Raw genomic sequence first — 19,280 nt, forward strand, 5'->3', positions numbered from 1 at the left:
CCCCACCTTCTGGTGGAAGAAACTGACGTCATCCCACCAGCATCTGGCTCGTATCTTCTCAGAATATCTTCGAGGAGATACACCCATTCCTGGATGGCTCGTTGAAGGGCGTACTGTGCTGATCCCCAAAAGTGGTGATCTGTCCAACCCCAAAAACTACAGGCCTATTGCATGTCTAAATACTCTCTACAAATTGTTTACAAAGATTTTGAACGAGAGGATTTTGACTGCAATAGAACCTGTATGGAGACAGATAAACGAACAACGTGGCAGCAAGCGTGCCTTGACAGGTTGCAAGGAGAACTTGCTAGTAGACCGATGCGTCACAATGGACGCATACTACTACAAGCGCAACTTGTCAATGGCCTGGGTGGATTACAGAAAGGCATTTGATACAACATCACACGAGCTTCTCCTCTACTTGCTCGAATGCCTTTCAGTACCCCCACAAATAGTGAGATGCATCGAACATCTGATGCCGCTCTGGAGGACACGTTTCACCGTAACATCTGGTGAAACAAAAGTGTCTACCAGAGCAGTGCCATTTAGGAGAGGCGTATACCAGGGAGATACCCTGAGTCCTCTTCTATTTTGCATCTCACTGCTGCCATTATCTGTCACTCTACGCCGAACGCCTGGATATAAAGCCGGATGAGTCTCCAACCGCGTGCACAAAGTCACACATCTATTTTATATGGATGACTTGAAAGTGTACGCGGCAAGTCCTGAGAGACTCCGAACAGCCCTAGAGGTAGTTTCCGAGTATACCAGTGCAATCGGCATGGAGTTTGGGTTGGACAAGTGCGCAGTTGCCCACTTAGTGAAAGGAAGATCGCCGAACTGGCGTGATAATGTCGAGCTTATAGACGGGAGCATCATAAAACATCTGGATGCTGGAGAGTCATACCGATATCTTGGACAGGCACAATCTCCTTTGCAGGACGTGTCTGTCATCAAAGATACTCTCCGCAGTGAATACAAGTGGCGACTTAAGAGAATATGGGGCTCTGAATTATCAGGCCCTAACAAAGTCAAAGCCACGAATATGCTCGCTGTCCCAGTCTTGCTATACTCATTCGGAGTTCTTAAGTGGCTCCGAAAAGAGCTTAAAGATCTGGACATTATCACGAGGAAAGTGATGACATTATATCGAAGTCATCACCCGCGATCTTTTGTCCAACGCCTATACTTTCCCCGTGATCTGGGAGGGCGTGGACTACTAAGTTTGGAGTGTCTACATGACAGGTTAGTGATAGGCCTGGCTTATGACATCTATGAGAGCTCTGATCCTCTTCTCAAGTTCGTGAACAGCTTTGAACTATTGGGAAGGGATGTGTTCCTATATAGAGCAGTATATCAGGCAGCGCAGAACCACGGCTCAGTTTTCGACCCTAGCAGCCCAGACGGTCTAAGGCTTTTGCAATTGACCAGAGGGCAGCAAAAGGTCGATATAAAAACAACCAAGCAGTTAAAACTGCTCGACGAACATGTGGCAAAGTCCTTACATGGTGTGTTTTATCGTCATCTCGAAACACAGGACTTGTCACACCAGCTGACTTTCCAATACCTTAAGTCAGCTGGCTTGTTCTCTGAGACCGAAGGATTCATTATGGCCTGCCAAGATGGTGTATTTTCCACCCTCGCCTATCGGCGTGATATTATGCACGAGCAACTCGAGGACACAAGATGCCGAGTTTGCCACGGTGATGTAGATGAGACGCTATTTCATGTTTTATCGGCTTGTCCGATATTAGCGCGCTCAGCCTACATTCACCGGCATAACGCCGCCCTAAGAGTGCTGTATTACCACCTTCGGCACTCTTATGGAATAGACGAGACACCAGTGCTGCCCTATGTGCCCGGTGAAATTGAGTCAGTCGTTGAGAACGGGAGAGCAAAAATTCTTTGGAATTACCCGCTCTCTACGCCCCAACGTATTGAACACAATAAGCCGGATATTACTCTTTTCGACCATACCACAAAGCACGTATATTACATTGAGTTCTCAGCCCCGGCTGAGACAAATATACGTGCAAAAGAAGAGAGTAAACAGGAACGCTACAGAGAGCTCATGGAGGTCATGAGAAATGTCTATCACGACTACACAGCGCACGTGATAGTCCTGGTGATTGGCGCCCTCGGAGGGATGAGGGACCGCTTTCTGACAGAGCTTCGAACAATACCAGTCTGCCGTAGTCAGGCTGAGATTCTCGCGGCTCGTATGCAGAAAGCAGTCATCCTTGGTTCTCTCCGAATCCTGAGACGACTGTAACAAATGACTGAACGGCTGCAGCCCCGGCTCACCCTCAAACCTGAGGGAGTCAGGTGCCTGCAGGATAATCCCGTCTGGTCAGGCCCCAGGTGGGTCGGAGCCCTGGGATCCCTGGCCAGACACCTCTGACGAATCGCAAGATGGAAATAATAATAATAATAATAATAACAATTTGGAAATTCATAATTTAGAAAATAACTCTAATAATTTGGTTGAATCGGTCTCAACTTCTTCAGTTAATAATAGTTCTTTAGCTTTTGCAAAACCAGGGAAATTTGATGGTTCTCAGACGTGGGAATCTTATTTCCGTCAATTTGAGACTATCGCTCGTCTACATAAATGGACAAATGAAGTTAAAGCATCGATTTTAGTGTCCTGTTCGAAGGACAAAGCTCAAGTCATTTTAGAAAATTTGAGTTTAGAAGATTTAGGGAATTTTGATAAATTGAAGAAAATTTTGGAAGATCGTTTTGGTGAAGCTCAATTTTCTCGAGCTTATTTTAGTCGTTTTCAGGCTAGAAAACAGTCTAAAAATGAAAATTTAACTGATTTTTCAAATGATTTGGATAGGCTTGTCAAATTTGCGTATCCTTCGGTCTCTTCCGAAGAGAGAGATAGAATTGCTGGTTTACAATTTATTTCCGGATTAGAAAAATTAAAGTTACAATTTTCTCTTCGTTCAGAGAGAATTGAGTCTCTTCAATTAGCAACTCAGAGAGCTTTAGAGCTTGAGTCGATTGAAAATTTGACCTTCGGAGGTCAGAATAAAAACAACTGTAACAATAATTTCAAAAAAGATAAAATTTATTATGATAATAATAATCATTCTGATTCTGTTGAAGGAAATTTAAAATCTTTTAATAATCAAAATTGTTTTCATGGATTCAGATGTTGGATTTGTGGAATAGAAGGTCATTCTAAGAAGAATTGTAAGATTTTTCAGGCTGTTAAATCAAGTTTAACAGAAAAAAATTAAATTTGATTTGAAATTCTTTTAGATTAAATTCAGAGATTTAATTCAATTTTTCTTTAAAGTGAAGGAAATCGCCTAAAGTTTTAGTTATTTTTGGAAGGTCTTCATGCATCTGAAATCTACTTAAAGATGTTGTGTTTCGAATTTCAGAAAATCTTGAATGGTCGTTTTTAAGTGATTGAATGATTAGACTCGCTCCGTATGATGATAATGAATCATTGTTGACTCTTTCTGGATTCCTAATTTCTGTTGAATTCAGGGTTTTTGTAACTTCCAGTCTGAGAATGTTGGCTCTCATTGATCATTTGATTGTTGATTTAAATTCACAATGTCTGTCCTGGAGCGTTCTCGTGGAGTTACTGTAGGATATACACGGTTGGAGTCATTGTACCGGAATCCTTTTCTTCATTTATTGGCCAAAGTGAAGCAAAGTGAGGTACTAGATGTCCATGGTATCCTAATATTTTTGTTCGGATAGTATACGTAACTGTGAGCCTAATTTTTAATAATTTAGTTTGCACAGTGAGCAGAAGCTATTGAACTTATTTGTGAAAATTCCTTGCGCAAGGTGGAATTGAATTGATTGTTTTAATGATATTGAATCATTCATTTGAGAGTCAGATTTTTATTTAAAACAAGGATGCGAAGTCGGAATTTATTTGGAGAATTGACTCCATGAAGTGTGACCATTCAACCTAATTATTAATTGAACATTGAATTTATGATTAAAAATGAAATTTTTTTTTAAAAGAACTTCGATTCTGTGAGGAACTTTTATTTTGTTTAGTTCCGTGACCTTCCAGTTCTTGGTATTTCCTACTCTTTGGGTTCTTTTGGTTCTTCCTAGTGGTTCCTCCTGATGAAAAAGAAGGATGGAAAGGGAATTGAAGATGGAAATTTTAATTTTTAATTTTTTATTTGACTAACGGACGATTAGTTCTTAAGAAATCTTTTATTGTATAGAATCACGTTATTAGTTTAATTTAAATCATTTTGGTCTGTTTGGAGGTTTTTACCCGCCGCAGGATTTTTCCCTCCTAATTATTTGTTTTATTTATTTCTAAAGCAGACAGAGTTGGGAAGCGGCAATATTGGAATCTAGGCTGAATAATTATTATTTTGATTATCATAATGTCGAAGTAGAAATTAAATTTTAGATTTTTCATGTTTTTTATTTCAGCCTAATCCAATATTTTTAAGTATTTCACGTCGAACAGCTTCTGATTTCTATCAAGAGTTTTATCTCCTAACTCTATTATTCTATCTTTATTACGGATAGCGGCATTATTTTTGTCTAAGAAATTATCCCCCAATGTAATATCATGAATTACATCTGGAAGAACCAAAAAAGTAGGCTTGAAAGCTATACCATTAATGATCATTGTTTCGGTAATTTAACGTCTAATTTCTACAGGTTAAATTTTTGCAGCCATTGAAAGTCTTACAATAGTAATCGGTAACTCATGAATATCGTGATTAATCGCTATTTGTTTATAAAAGTCCTCTAAAACAGCGGTCACTTGACTACCTCCATCAGCCAAGGCCCGACTGCTGATACCAACTAACAATACCTTGACTTGTAGCAACTTATTTTTCTTATTATTTTTATTTTCTAACTGTTCTTCTTCTCCAGAATTATCGATAAGGTCCTCTACGAAATCAAACCCATTGGGACGCGACAATGGACTTTTATTTATCGCGCTCATATTTAGTTTAAATGATTCTATTAATTAGTTTGATTAGTTTGTGGATTTTGAATATTGGGTGACATGTCCTGATTAATAGACTCAGTATTTCTAATGACCGAGGGAGAAAATGAATATATGGAAGAGACCAGCCTCAACTAGTATATGTATGATAACTTTCGTTACTATATGGATTAAGACATTAACTTCGAACCGCTTGACAATTAAATGTATAACTATTTTTAAACGTTCTTTAGAATGAGCAATTTCTTTCTGAATTACACTCATCATGAACCTGAATAGCACTTATGTTTTATACGTTATTGTGACTATCAGAATTATTTTGACTGTTATTACGATTATTCTCAATTTTTTCATTTCTTTTTTGCTTTCTTTATTTATTATAATTGTAGATACTATCAAATTCCATCAATGTCTGAGCTATAATACTCGTATGTGATAGGTTAACAACAGATACAGTCATTCTAATACTAAGAGGATATCAAAGTAAGATTGTATATATTAGTTGTAAATATTTTAGAATTCCTTCCAAGAACTGTAACGAATTGAGTTCTTCGTCAAACTTTGGAATCTTAATGTTTGTTTGAAAGTACTGTGAATGACTTACCAAAGCATTTATTAGCTGTTTATTGTGCACTGTTTGATGATTATTTACTTGTCCTTGAGCGTCTGCTGCTCGCTCTGCTTGTACTTTTTGTGCTTGGAATGCTACAATATCTCATTTTAATGCTTGTCTTGTGAGCCTGATACGCTTTCACTTCTCCTGGACATTCTGCTACTCAGCCATTATTTTCTCCGTTTGCTCTTTATTTGCCCTACAAAGACTTCTTAGAATTCAACCTAGGTATACATTCGTCAAGTTCTCTTATGTTTTCAAGCTGTCAGATTGTTAAACTTTTACCTATTATAAATCATAATACTCCTTATTCACCAATATACATTTCATTAACATTAAAATCTTAATCAAATAAATCAATTAAATATAACAATTTTCTTTAGCTTTCTTAGCCTACAGAGTAAAATTTACAACAGATTCGTGCCTAGACGTCAGGTGCAAATGTCGTGTTTTAAGAAACTAGGTGAATAAAAGAACATGAAATTTTATAATCATACTTATAAAATCGCAATTATAATCTGAGAGATTGTAATTTATTAAATTAAAACAAAGTGCACATTCGTGATTAATGAGATTAAAGTAGACATACGTGTACCATATAATAATAGTTTTTTTTTTAACTAACTTGAAATTTTATAATATTCAATGGTCTTTATTACCCTCCTGATTGACTAGTGGAGGCCATACCCTTGTATAACGTTCGGTTTAATGATATTTAGGCTTAACTAGCTCTGCTCCAATATCAGGATGGGCAAGATGGTGCAGTTTGTGAAGTTGACAACTGCAGGCGTGCGTTCGGCATGGAAGCCAAGTGCCAAGAGAGCTCAGTAACTGCTTAGGTTCAAGATAACCAAGCAGTGTCCCTTACTCTAAATGAAGTCAGATTCATCACCCTCTAGTAATTAGGGCGCTGAATTTAAACAAGTCATGAACCTTAAACACCTCACAAATGAATATTGCTACCTGCTAGCAACAACCGAAAATGTTCTTTAAGTGTCACGTTAGTTTCGATGATCAAAATATTGAGGCGTAGTAATTTGTTAACAATAAAAGTTATTTTTTATGATTAATTGTAATCGTTAATGAATTACAGTTCTGATTAAAATTATAGTTTCAATTCAAATATGTAAAGTATGTCTTAATAATTATTGAAAATTCTCGAAAAAGTGCAATCTCGCGTTTTTCAATTATAATTTGTACGATTTCAGAATGATAACTCAAATATAAATTTGATAAATCTCCAATTTGCTTTTTATTTATTAGTTAATTTGATCAATATTCCTATAAACGTTATTTTATTATTGAAAATTTCAATTTACAGAATATTCAATTATTATTTAAAACCTTAATGTAACAACCCCTTACCTATCACAATTGCAAACATATCATTATTGAAATATAATATAATGGATATTTATTTTTACTCTTGAAATTTCACTTAAAAATTCGAAAAATATAATTAATTTTGTAAATTCTACATTTGTAACTAAACTTTGGATAAGCCTTTTATCATAAACGATATAGCTAAGTGACATAATAATGCACTTTTCAATCTAAAAAATTGTGATTCATCTAATAAAGAGTCAAGAGTAACGTTTAAACGAAAACGTCTTCAACCCTCACGCTCCCTACTACCGGACAAATATGTATCAGCTGCATTTAAAATTTTTAATCGTTTGTTTGAATTTTTATGCTTTACTTCAATAAATTATGCGCAAAAATTCTGTCTTAGCCATGCGTAAACATCGTTTATGTACAGAAAAAATTCTAAGTGAATGATCCTAGCAATCGTACGGTATTGACACTCGAGCGATTCAGCCTTCAGCATTTGAACCTAAACATATGTACTGGGGGTTGCTGAATGAGCACGAAAACATACTGTTTAACGAGTATCATACAATAATAATGATTAGTTTTTGTTAGGAATTTATCAATTCTCAAGTTTGAATAAATATCTGGGCGTTGGGTCGATAACCGGTAACAAACCAGTTTTAGTACAGGTGGTCAAAATCTTATTTATAAAAATTACAAGCTGTTTTTAAGTGGTTGTTCAGAAACAGAAAATTCCAGTTGGTGCATTAGTCTTGCTGACTGATGAAAGATTTCCCCCCACTAAATGGCCACTCGTAAGGATAATTCAATTGCACTCAGAACAAGACAACAGTCAACTCTGTAATTTTTCTCTCGACAAAATCGAAGCATTGTGCAGAAAAACTCACGGTTTTCAGACAAATCGATATCAGTCGTCTCAGTAAGTGTCCCTCAGACAAACGTGAACGAAAATCATCAGTCTCAAACATGCTAGTGATCCAGGAATAGCAGTTGTGTGTCTTTGGGCGCGAAACTGTGCTGGCGTCGACGCCATAGTGCCCCACGGATAGTCACACCCCCGAACAACACCTTTGTATTGGGTGCCTGTCGCTACACGTGGTCTGAGATAGCCTTTGTAATTCTTTTAAGCAGACGACTCTTGTTAGTGAATGAACACTATCAGTTACAGGAGAACTCATACGCATTTAGTAATTGATTATAGTTATATTCATAATTTAGGTGTTTTTGTTTAATAGAAAACCCATAAAATCATATCTTGAGTGTTGAATTTTTGTTCATGAACCTTCTAGCATCCAACCTCAGTCATTCAAATTACAAAAGTTCTCTCTGCACTTATGAGCTTGATCCGTTACATTACTACACTGCAACTGGATTCACTTTTGACGCTATGTTGAAACATACAGAAATTGAACTCGAACTCTTGGACAATGTAGAAATGCTCAATTTCATAGAAAAAGGTATTAGAGGGGGAGTGGCACAGTGTTCAAATAGATATGCGAAAGCAAATAACCCGTATATTTGTAATAATTATAACCCCAATGACAATGTATCATATCTTATTTATTTCGATGTAAATAATTTGTATGGCGCAACAATGAGTGAGTGTCTACCGACTGGCCGATTTAAATGGGTGGAAGATGACATCAATATTTCTAATATCTATAAAATAATTAGAAATATCTCTAATGATTCTCCAGTTGGCTACATTTTCGAGGTTGATTTAGAGTATCCGAAAATCTTACACGAGGATCATAAAGATTTGCCATCATGTCCTGAACACCACAACCCTCCAAACAGCAATAGGAGCAAACTTATGACGACACTATTACCTAAATTTGAATATGTGATTCACTACAGAAATTTAAAACAATGATTGTAACCAAAATCTATAGAATCTCTCAATTTAAGCAATCACCATGGATAAAGAAGTGTGTAGATCTAAATACAGATTTACGAAAAAAATCTAAAAATGATTTTGAAAATAATTTATATAAATTAATGAATAATGCAGTTTACAGAAAAACAACGTAAAAAGTTCGGAAATTCAAAGATGTTAAGTTAGTTACGCAATGGAAAAGTCGGTATGGTGCAAAAATCTTATTGCCTCTCCAAAACTATACAATAGTATAATTTTTGACAATGACATGGTAATAATAGAAATGGAGCAAAAAAATATATATTTCAATAAGCCGATATACGTAGGATTTGTAGTTTTAGATCTTTGAAAAATGTTTATTTGTGATTTCCATTACAATTTTATTAAAAGACAATTTACAGACAATCAGGTAAAATTATTATACACAAGTACAGATAGTTTAATTTAGCGATTTCTCATTGCTAATATTTGTGATTGCATTAAAGAGAATATACATAAATTCGACACCTCAGACTATCCACCAAATAACCGTTTCAACATTCCATTAGTTAATAAAAAAATTATAGGTCTTATAAAAGATGAAAATAAAGGTGAAATAATGACCGAATTCATTGATCTAAAAGCCAAAATTTACACATTTCAAGTTCAAAATAGAAAAGACAAATATGGTAAAGCAAAGGGAGTCAAAACTGCAACAATAAAATCTATAACATTTGATGATTACAAAAAATGCTTACTTAATCATGAAAAATTATGTAAAACGGAATATCACATAGTCAGCAAGAAACATGAAGTACATACAATTAGTAAACAAAAATTAGCATTAAGTTGGGAAGACAATAAAAGAGTTCTTTTAGCACAAACATCTCATACACTTCCTTGGGGTTATAATTTATATTGAATAGTGTAAATAAATTATTGTAAATAATAATGAGTTAAAGGTATCCATTCAATATTAGCAGCTTTATCTTTTGTATAACGTGGTAATTTTTGAGCATCACTATACATTTTGTCAGCCATTGCTTCTAGCTCTTCCGCTAAAGACATTCTTGTAGTCATTGTTTCTAACTCATTTGTTAGAGACATTATAAATCTTTTATGTTAATCCAGCTATTGTGCGTCTTATTAAATCCTAATAACTTGAAAAAAGCTTGATTACCACGCTTTTTCAGAATTTTTTCTACCAAATAAAGATCAGGATATTGAACCTCAGTTAATTCGTTTTGATGAAAACCTCCTTCGATCGGTTAATCTCGATAGTCGACGAGCTCGTAGGTTACTGGATGAGTGTTCAATACTTGGCTAACATTCAATTCTTCTTTCAGACGTTTACGATATTCTTGTGATAATTCAATATGCTCTACTTGAACATCAATGATTTTGATTCGTTCTCTATTTTCTTCAATGATTTTCCTCTAATTTGGTACAGTTTCGCGTAACAGACGTCATTCTATTTCAATAAAAATTTTTAAAATTGTAATTTTTTTTCCAGTTACTCCTAATGATGTTGCATCATTCAAATCTACTGGTTCAGCGAGATTACACAATCTCTTTTGATCTATGTCAAACTTTTGATCCGCAGTTAATTTGAATCCTTCACCAGGAGGCCCACGAATAGCACTTTTCACAATATATTTTGTTAATTGTCGTCCTAATACGTTAACACTTATTTCTAAATCTCTCACTTCAAAAGTTCTTCAAAGAATGAGTAGCTGTGTAGAATACATCAGATCAATAAATGATGTTAGCTTCACGCAATTCCTCTAAAATTGATAGAATTTCCTTAGTATGACTGAAATTTCCAGCAGTTTGAGATGCAATAAGTAAACGAAGTCGATCTACAAGTTTATTGTGATCATCCCAATAAATATAATCGATAGGATGATTTTGTTTATGTTTAATCATATACCGTGGTAAACTTTCGACACTTTTTGGTATATATTCACTGATTATGTCGGTGAATTTTTTTAAATTCTAATCTACTATGATACGTTTGTCGGGAAGATAATGCTTTCGACAGTCTAACATTACTCCACAACCGCAAGTCTCTAACAATAGTGTAAGGAAAAGAATCTCTTTGATTTTTCAAACACATAGTGACAGTGATAATGAAGTCGATTTTTATGAAGATTCTTATATGAATAACAAGGTAGGTATATTTTCATGTAGCTTTTCGAATAATGTAACGAAAAAAAAATTTTTGGTTTCAAAAGAAATATTTACTTAAAAAAAAAAATTATTGACTGAAACCAATCAATTATTTTATTTTTTAAAATATTACTAGTTATAATTTTAATCGAATTATTATGAATCATTTTAAGGATTCGAACTATATATTGATTATTACAGGATTTTGAATTATCACCCGTTAAAAAGCTACGACAACATATTGACCTTAAACAGAAATCCAACAGATACGTTCCTATGGATGAAAATTGGACTAAAGATTTAAGGAGTGCAATTGCAAATGAAACTACTCGTTCTGGTCAAATTAGTCTTTTAACCACAGCACCTTTATGTTGGAGCATTCGTCAAATGAAAAAAGAACTAAATGTGTCTCGCCGAATGGCATCAAGAGCTAAGAAATTACATGCAAGTTCAGGATATGGAACTTGTCCTCAACCAAAACGTGGTCGGTGTTTGAATGACTCAACTGTTAAAAAAATTAAAGATTTTTATTTGTCTGATGAAGTTAGTAGAGTGATGCCGGGTGCAAAAGATTACATATCAGTTGTAGAAAATAATCAGAGAATACAGAAACAAAAAAGACTACTTTTAAATAATCTAGGCACTTTACATGAACAATTTGAAGAACAAAATCCAGAAATTAAAATGTCACTATCAACATTTCGTAAACAAAGACCGCAAGAATGTATATTATCCGGTCAAAAAGGGACGCACAACGTTTGCGTTTGTAAGATTCACCAAAATATGAGGTTAAAATTCGAAGGGATGAAAAAACAATTTATTCAAAAAGGTGAAAGTTTCAATTATACGTATCGAGATGCATTAAAAGATATTCTCTGTGAAAGTCCAACATCAGACTGCTATTTCAATGATTGTAAGAAATGTCCTGGTACGAGTATAGTTGTTGATAAGTTGCAGATTTTATTACAGGACTCTAAAATTTCAGAAATAACTTTTAATCAGTGGACGAGCACAGATAGATGCGAGCTCTTATCTAAATTACAATCTAAAGAAGAATTTTTAGTACTTTTGAAAAATGATTTTCCTGATTTGGCGAAGCATGATTTTTTGGCAACATCTCAAGCAGCTTATTTTCGAAAAATGAAAAATTCAATGGAGGACGGGGAAATGATCGTAACTTTAGATTTTGCTGAAAATTATACTTGTCAAGTTCAGAATGCGGTTCAATCACAACACTGGGCTAATGTTCAAGTGACTTTGCACCCCTATGTAATTTATTTCAAAAAAGACAATGTCATAAATCATGAAAATTATGTAATAATTTCTGAACATCTTCAACACGATGCTAATTCAGTATATTTATTTAACTCTAAACTGATAAATCATTTAAAAGAAAATATTGATTTGGAAGGTATAAAAAAAATTTATTATTTTTCTGACGGTGCTGGGTCCCAGTATAAAAATAAATTTAATTTTATTAATTTAATAAATCATGAAAAAGATTTTGGTATAACAGCTGAATGGAATTTTTTTGCCACTTCGCACGGTAAAGGGGCTTGCGATGGAATCGGAGGGACGGTAAAAAGACATGCATATCGATCGAGTTTACAGTGTACAGGTGACAAAAACATAACTTCGCCAAAACTTATGTATGAGTGGGCAACAAAATTTTTCAAAAATATTAATTTTGACTTCTGTTCAGAAGAAGATCATAAATTAAATGAAGAATTTCTAAAGCCTCGATATGAGAAGATTAAAACATTAAAATGCACTCGTCAGTATCATTGTTTTATCCCAATAAATGGAAATAAACTATTATGTAGAAAATTTTCAGAATCCAGAAAATCTGTCACTGAAAGCATAACGAAAACTACATTAATACGTAAGAGTAACTAAAGATTAATTTCAATGTAAACCTAATTTAAACCGATGTTATAAACAATTTATAAATAATATATAATAAAACAATGAAATAATTATTACAATACTAAGATCCTGTCTACCTGTAATCCCTTTTTTATATACTTTACTTCACGAATAGCATTCAAGTCGCACCGCGTCAGAGTTGTTTCACAGCGCGTTGAATAACGAAATAAACAAATGAACGTAGTCTTTCACCTAATGCAAGTTTCTAACTTTTTTTTTTCTCATTTTTTCGAAATCGAGCGAGGAATCTAAATATATTTTCTTTATTGTTGTAATTAATTGAGAAGCATTAATAATTGTCAATTGTTTACAACTGTCATCAATTTATTGAACAACATTACATGAAAAAAAAAATTTTAAAATATATTTAGGAAGGACTATTATTTCTCAAAGTACTGACCAAAAATTATAAAGATTCATCGAACCAATCGGAAGAAAAAAATTTTTACGTGAAAAATTGCAAAAAAAATTGATTATTAATAACTTTTCAAAAAATTAAAATTTTAAAAAATAAAAAAATACGTACTTTTTATTTTTTTAAATCCTAACAAGACATATATAATATTTATAAATACTCAGAGTACTGATTTATTAGTGGCCCACTTGAGGAATTTTGTCTCACTTATAAACAAATTGCCATTTAAACTTCATATACAGTGAAACCTGGTTAAGTGAGACATCAAGGGACCTGCAACGTCGTTTCACTTATAGAGGTATTCCACTTACCCAGTGTCTCAGATATACAGGTATTAGTAAATATCTGTCTCATTTACAGAGGGTTCCATTAATAGAGGTGAGAATACAGATTATTTCAGTTATACAGGTGCGATCATTAAATGAAATAACGTGTCATGTATGTAAATAAGTTTTAATAAAAAAAAATCGTACTTAAAGGAAATCATACAAATGTAATCAACAAAAATATTCAAGCATGTTTTTACACGTAATATGTACGAATATGGAAACAGAATGTATCAATTATAAAAATCTGACTTTTTAGTTTGTCGTTTGGAAGTATCAGCCATCAGATGTTTTTCGATGTTACAAATTTTATTAAGTATGCTTTGGTCACCATTGATGACATTTCAAAGTAACTGTGCAAAATTTCTAGTGCTTCTACTGCTTCGCGTTTAGAAATTTTTACTAAATTTACTTCCGCGCTCATTTCATCGTCTTCTTCTTTATTTTCCAATGAAGAAGACGAGAAGGCATGAACAATGTCACTTTCATTAAGTTCTCCTGAAACTATTGAACCGTCATCGACGTTTATAAAATCTTGGAATGTTGGCTGTTGATTATTGTCGTTGTTGATAGCTAAGTTCCAATCTTCAGGATCAGTTTCTAAATTTTCGTCCTCCTCTTGTAAGCTTTCAGCTACAGTTACTTCAAATTTAGTTCCAGATTTTTCAAAGCAGTTTGCCATAGTAGTTTTGGTCACAGAAGCCGAGCTTTCCTAGCAAACCTCATCGCCTGAAGAACATCGATTTGTGGGCACTGATTGTCTTCCATAGATTTAATAACATGTCGAACAACTTCTTTTCTGTAATAAATTTTGAAATTGTTGATGATGCCTTGATCCATTGGCTGCAATTTACTTGTCGTATTCGCAGGCAGATACACAAGTTCAATATGGCTTAGCTCGGGCATATTATTGTAAGCAGTACAATTGTCCACAAACATTACCGGAACGTTTTTGTTACGAAGTGGCTTGACCCATGTTAGCAAACACTGTTCAAGTTCAGGATATTCTGATAAACGTACACGTTTTAGTTTTCCTTGTCCTTCAGAACATTGTGATTCAATTTTATGTTTACTCTGAATTATTATACAAAGAGTAGATTTTGGCACATTAAATTCAGCACAAACTTCTTCGCGTGTCTTCCCTCTTTCATAAACGGATATTAACTTCAGTTTTTCATGAAATGATAACGATTGTAGCTTTCGTTTTGGCATTTTTCAAATAAAAATTTGTATGATAGTAAAGCGAAACTAAAACTGAAGGTAATTGAAGCTCAAAACTTGTACTTACGTACTTGGAATTACGTGTGGAATTTGTGGGCAGAATAAGAATGAATAAACAAACAATGTTATCTCAGTTACAGCGGTTTATGCATATAAAATTTACTCGCTGTCTCAGTTATAGAGGTAACTATGATGATAAATCGACAGAACAAATCCCAGATATAGAGGCTTACCTCGTCCCACTAACAGAGGTAATTCAGTGCCAAAGTGTTGGGACCTCAGCATGAGTTCCAGTTATGGAGGTTTCTCACTTATCCACTTGATCAAGTTTCACTGTACTAGGATATCATTATTGTGGTCCGGGAACTAAACTGAAGGAGAGATTAGCACGTGGAGATCCAGGAATCAATCCATTTGACGTTGCTTGTAAAGAACACGATATTGCATATTCGCAAAATCGAGATAACATTTATAACATAACAAAGCTAGAAACGCAGCTGATAAAATACTTGCTGAAAAATCTATGAAACATGTTTTCGCGAGAGACGCAGATATTGCTGAACGAATTGCCGCTTTAGGAATTTCCAACGTCATGAAAGTTAAATCAAAATTGGGAATGTGTTTGAAAGAGAAAAATAAAAAGGACAAGGTACTTAAACATTTGCGAGAAGTTGTCAATTCAGCAAAGCTTACATTAAATTCCAGTTCAGATCCCAGTAAATCTGCATGAGCTGCTGCACGGAAAACTGTTCGCGATGCTGGTGGAAAGGAAAAAATCGAAGTTCCACGTATTACACCAATGCCGCCAAAAGCGGGAGGTATTTTACCTCTTATACCTCTATTTGCAGGTTTGAGTGCAGTTGGTGCTGTAGCAGGTGGCGCTGCTGACATTGCGAAAGCAATTAATGATGCTAGAGACGCCAAACGTCAATTAGAAGAAGCTAAACGACATAACGAGAAAATCGAAGCAATAGCTTTGAATGAAGGTTAACGTCTAAAACCGCACAAGAGAGGATTAGGATTGTATTTGAAACCGGCAAAAAAAAACTTTTAAATTTACCTCATCGTGCACTGACTGATATTGAACTTCAAAAATATGTAAAAATCATGAAAATACCCTTTTTTCGTGGTGTTTTTATGCGAAATGATCTTCCAAAATCGACACCGTGGAAGAATGAATCAGCAATTATTAATCTCGATGATAAAACTGGACCTGGAACACATTGGGTAGCATATGAAAAACGTGGTAATAAAGTTATATATTATGACAGTTTTGGCAATTTACAGCAACCACATGAGCTTATAAAATATCTTAATGTTGATAAAATACTGTACAATCATGAAAAACATCAAGATTACAGTACAGATAATTGCGGACACTCGTGTTTAAAATTTTTACGTAGAAGAGTATAAAAGTAATATGCACTTTCCAATAAGCATCAGTCATGGATGATTAACTCACGTTAACATTGTCTGGACAAACGTCCATTCTAGAAGCGTTTTATTTTCCACCAATTAAATTATCATCATCTAAAAAATATAACCTAGGACTTATGGGATTGTTAACCTTTAATTCCATTTCAAATATCGATAACGGCAACAATAAATTTTATTATACACTAAATGGTGAAGGTAAATGTATAAAAATGCCCACAGAAAGCCATGAAATTGAGGACATTGTAAATTATTTGAAGAAAGCTGATACTCAATTATCAATTTCTATTAAACCCAATGATAATGAACTACACAGTGAAGTTTGCAGTGAAAATGCAACAATAAATTTCAAACTGCATGATTCTATTGGTAGTTTGTTGGGCTTTAGTCCACGAGAAAGCTGATACTCAATTATCAATTTCTATTAAGCCTTATTAGCACGACTTATTTCACTAAAATTGACTCACACATCAGATTTACCAGTATCTATCTTGATATTAATGCATTAAGGATCGAATGTACTATTACTACCGGAACATACATGAATAATCAGTTGGTACATACGATTCACGAATTTTTCCCATCAGTTTCACCAGAATATAAGATCATTGTAGTTCCATCAAACGTCATTTATCTTCCAATCACCGTACAGACAATACATAATTTACAACTGCGCATTGTTGATCAAGACGGTCGATTGGTTAATTTACGTGGTGAAACTGTAACAATACGCTTACATTTAAAATCAGTCACGTGAGGGGGATTGTTTATCAACCAATAGTAGGGAGAAGCTATAGAACTAACATATCATGCCTGAATCCCATCAGTCATCGAAACAAACTCAAACGATTAACTTATCAAAATCGATTATTTCTACAAAGTCTGGAACTAAAAATACGCAAAGGTGCAACAAAAGTAAAGTGAAAGTGTGCTGTCTTACAAGTCTTATACCATGGAAGAAGAAAAATTAGTAATAAGCCAAGGTGTCACATTCGATGAGTCTATTGCACACATTGAGGTGCATGTTCAACCACCATATGCATCTACAACATATAATAATGATGAGATACATATCTCAGTTCAACATCAAGATTTATGTCTGTTGCCAAGCAAAAGTTCCCTCCATATTACGGGGAAATTTACAAAATCTATCGGAAATGCTGTTGCAGTAACATCAAGATCCGTTAATATGGCCGTATGCTATTTATTTGAAGGAATACGATATGAATTGAATGGTGTTAAGATTGATCGGAATAAAAATGTTAGTCTTACAAGTCTCATGAAGGGATGTCGATCTCTTCATCCGGGTCAAATAAATCATTTAGATAATGCAGGTTAAGTAACTGATAATAAAAGATTATTTAATGATAATGGATACTTTGACGTTTCGATACCGTTACATATGCTATCGGGATTTGCTGAAGATTATCATCGCATAATTGTCAATGCAAAAAATGAATTGATACTTACTCGTTTAAATACCGATCTTAATGCAATTGTACAAGCTACAGCGGAAACTGAAGAGACGATCACGCTTATAAAAATTGAATGGATCATTCCTTATGTCACTGTTGCAGACAAAAAAAAAGTAGAATTGTTAAGTTACATTGCAAAAGACCCACCGATTCCAGTGAGTTTCAGATCATGGGAATTATATGAATATCCAATGCTGCCGAACACAACCAAACATGTATGGCTCGTAAAAACATCAACTCAACTAGAAAAGCCACGCTATGTTATACTAGGATTTCAAACTGCACGCGAAAATGATGCTACGAAAGATGCAAGTCATTTCGATCATTGTGATTTAAGAGATGTAAAACTTTTCCTTAATTCACAATGCTATCCATATGGTAACATGAATCTTGACATTAGTCACAATCAATTTGCCTTATTATATGATGTGTATAAAGATTTTAAACAACATATTATGATAAAGAAGCAGAACCTCTGCTCACGAAAAGAAAATTTATTGATATAGCACCACTTGTAGTAATCGATTGTTCTAAACAAAATAAATCCTTAAAATCAGGACCAGTTGATGTTCGACTGGAGTTCGAATTATCAAAAGCTTTTCCTGCTGACACATCAGCCTATTGTTTGATTTTACATGATCGAATAATAGAATATAAATCCTTGAGTGCGCAAATGAGAAAACTAACATAATATATTATAAAAATTCATATATTATATTATTATTATAATTACATTATTATGATATATTAATCACATGTAATTTTTTTTTGCTGTAAACAAATTGTGTAAACAAAAAAAAAATCATCGTTTTCATTAATTTCCTGGAAAAATCAGTAGCACGAATTAAGAAGAATAATAGCCAATCAAAGATCGGTATTATGGCTGATAATAACTTATCGCCAATCGAGATCGGCATCATTGCTGAAGAGAATCTACCGTTAAGGCTGGGCTGAAGTCAGAGAGGCGACTGATTCCCCCTATCCAAATACATGGGATCGGGATATTTCTAATTTCTTCGCCAATTTACGATTATTTCTATAAAATTAGGTACCAAATTACAGAGGAATTAATGTCGGACTGACGTAAACAACAATTTTTTGTATAAAGTGAATATTTTTATTGAAAAAATTAGAAAGAATAATGAAAAAATTATGAATTGACTTGCCGTGCTTAAATTCCAAGATGGCGGCCACATCATTCAGATGAAAAATCACTAATTATTCTATTTTTATACGTTTTTCGCCCAAAATTCGTGTTTGCGTCAGTCCTTGCCACCTGTCTGAATGTCGAAAAAATCAATTTATAGCATAAAATTGAATAATTTAGAAATAATTAGAAATATTGTATTCTAGATGATATTCTCCGGAAAATTAATTTGAGAAAATTCCGATAGGTGACAGCATTATGCTCGTAAATGACCTCAGTCATTCATATTGAAAAAATGCGCAATCCGTATCCAGAACTGATGGTGCCCTGTATTTTGGCGAGTAATTTGTGTATGTGTGTGTACAGGTAGTATATGTATGTGATGTAAACATAGTATATCACTTTACAATGCC

General features: G+C 34.0%; 1 protein-coding gene across 10 annotated transcripts in view; it reads right to left on the bottom strand.

Moving 5' to 3' along the window:
• The window catches only part of LOC118064357 (patj homolog), a 349,897-nt gene that overhangs the window by 56,641 nt on the left and 273,976 nt on the right, over positions 1–19,280 (bottom strand). The window contains exon 16 of one of the 10 annotated variants that reach the window (XM_035078878.1): positions 15,986–16,024. The exons of the other annotated variants lie outside the window; for them this stretch is intronic. Within the exon in view, the coding sequence (XP_034934769.1) occupies positions 16,001–16,024 (24 nt within the window). The 3' untranslated portion in view covers positions 15,986–16,000. Of the gene's footprint in view, positions 1–15,985; positions 16,025–19,280 lie in introns of those variants that run through there. 10 annotated transcript variants of the gene reach the window in all.

This window comes from Chelonus insularis, unplaced genomic scaffold, assembly GCF_013357705.1.
Source record: "Chelonus insularis isolate UGA/USDA-ARS -01 unplaced genomic scaffold, ASM1335770v1 contig_17_pilon, whole genome shotgun sequence".
NCBI lineage: Eukaryota > Metazoa > Arthropoda > Insecta > Hymenoptera > Braconidae > Chelonus > Chelonus insularis.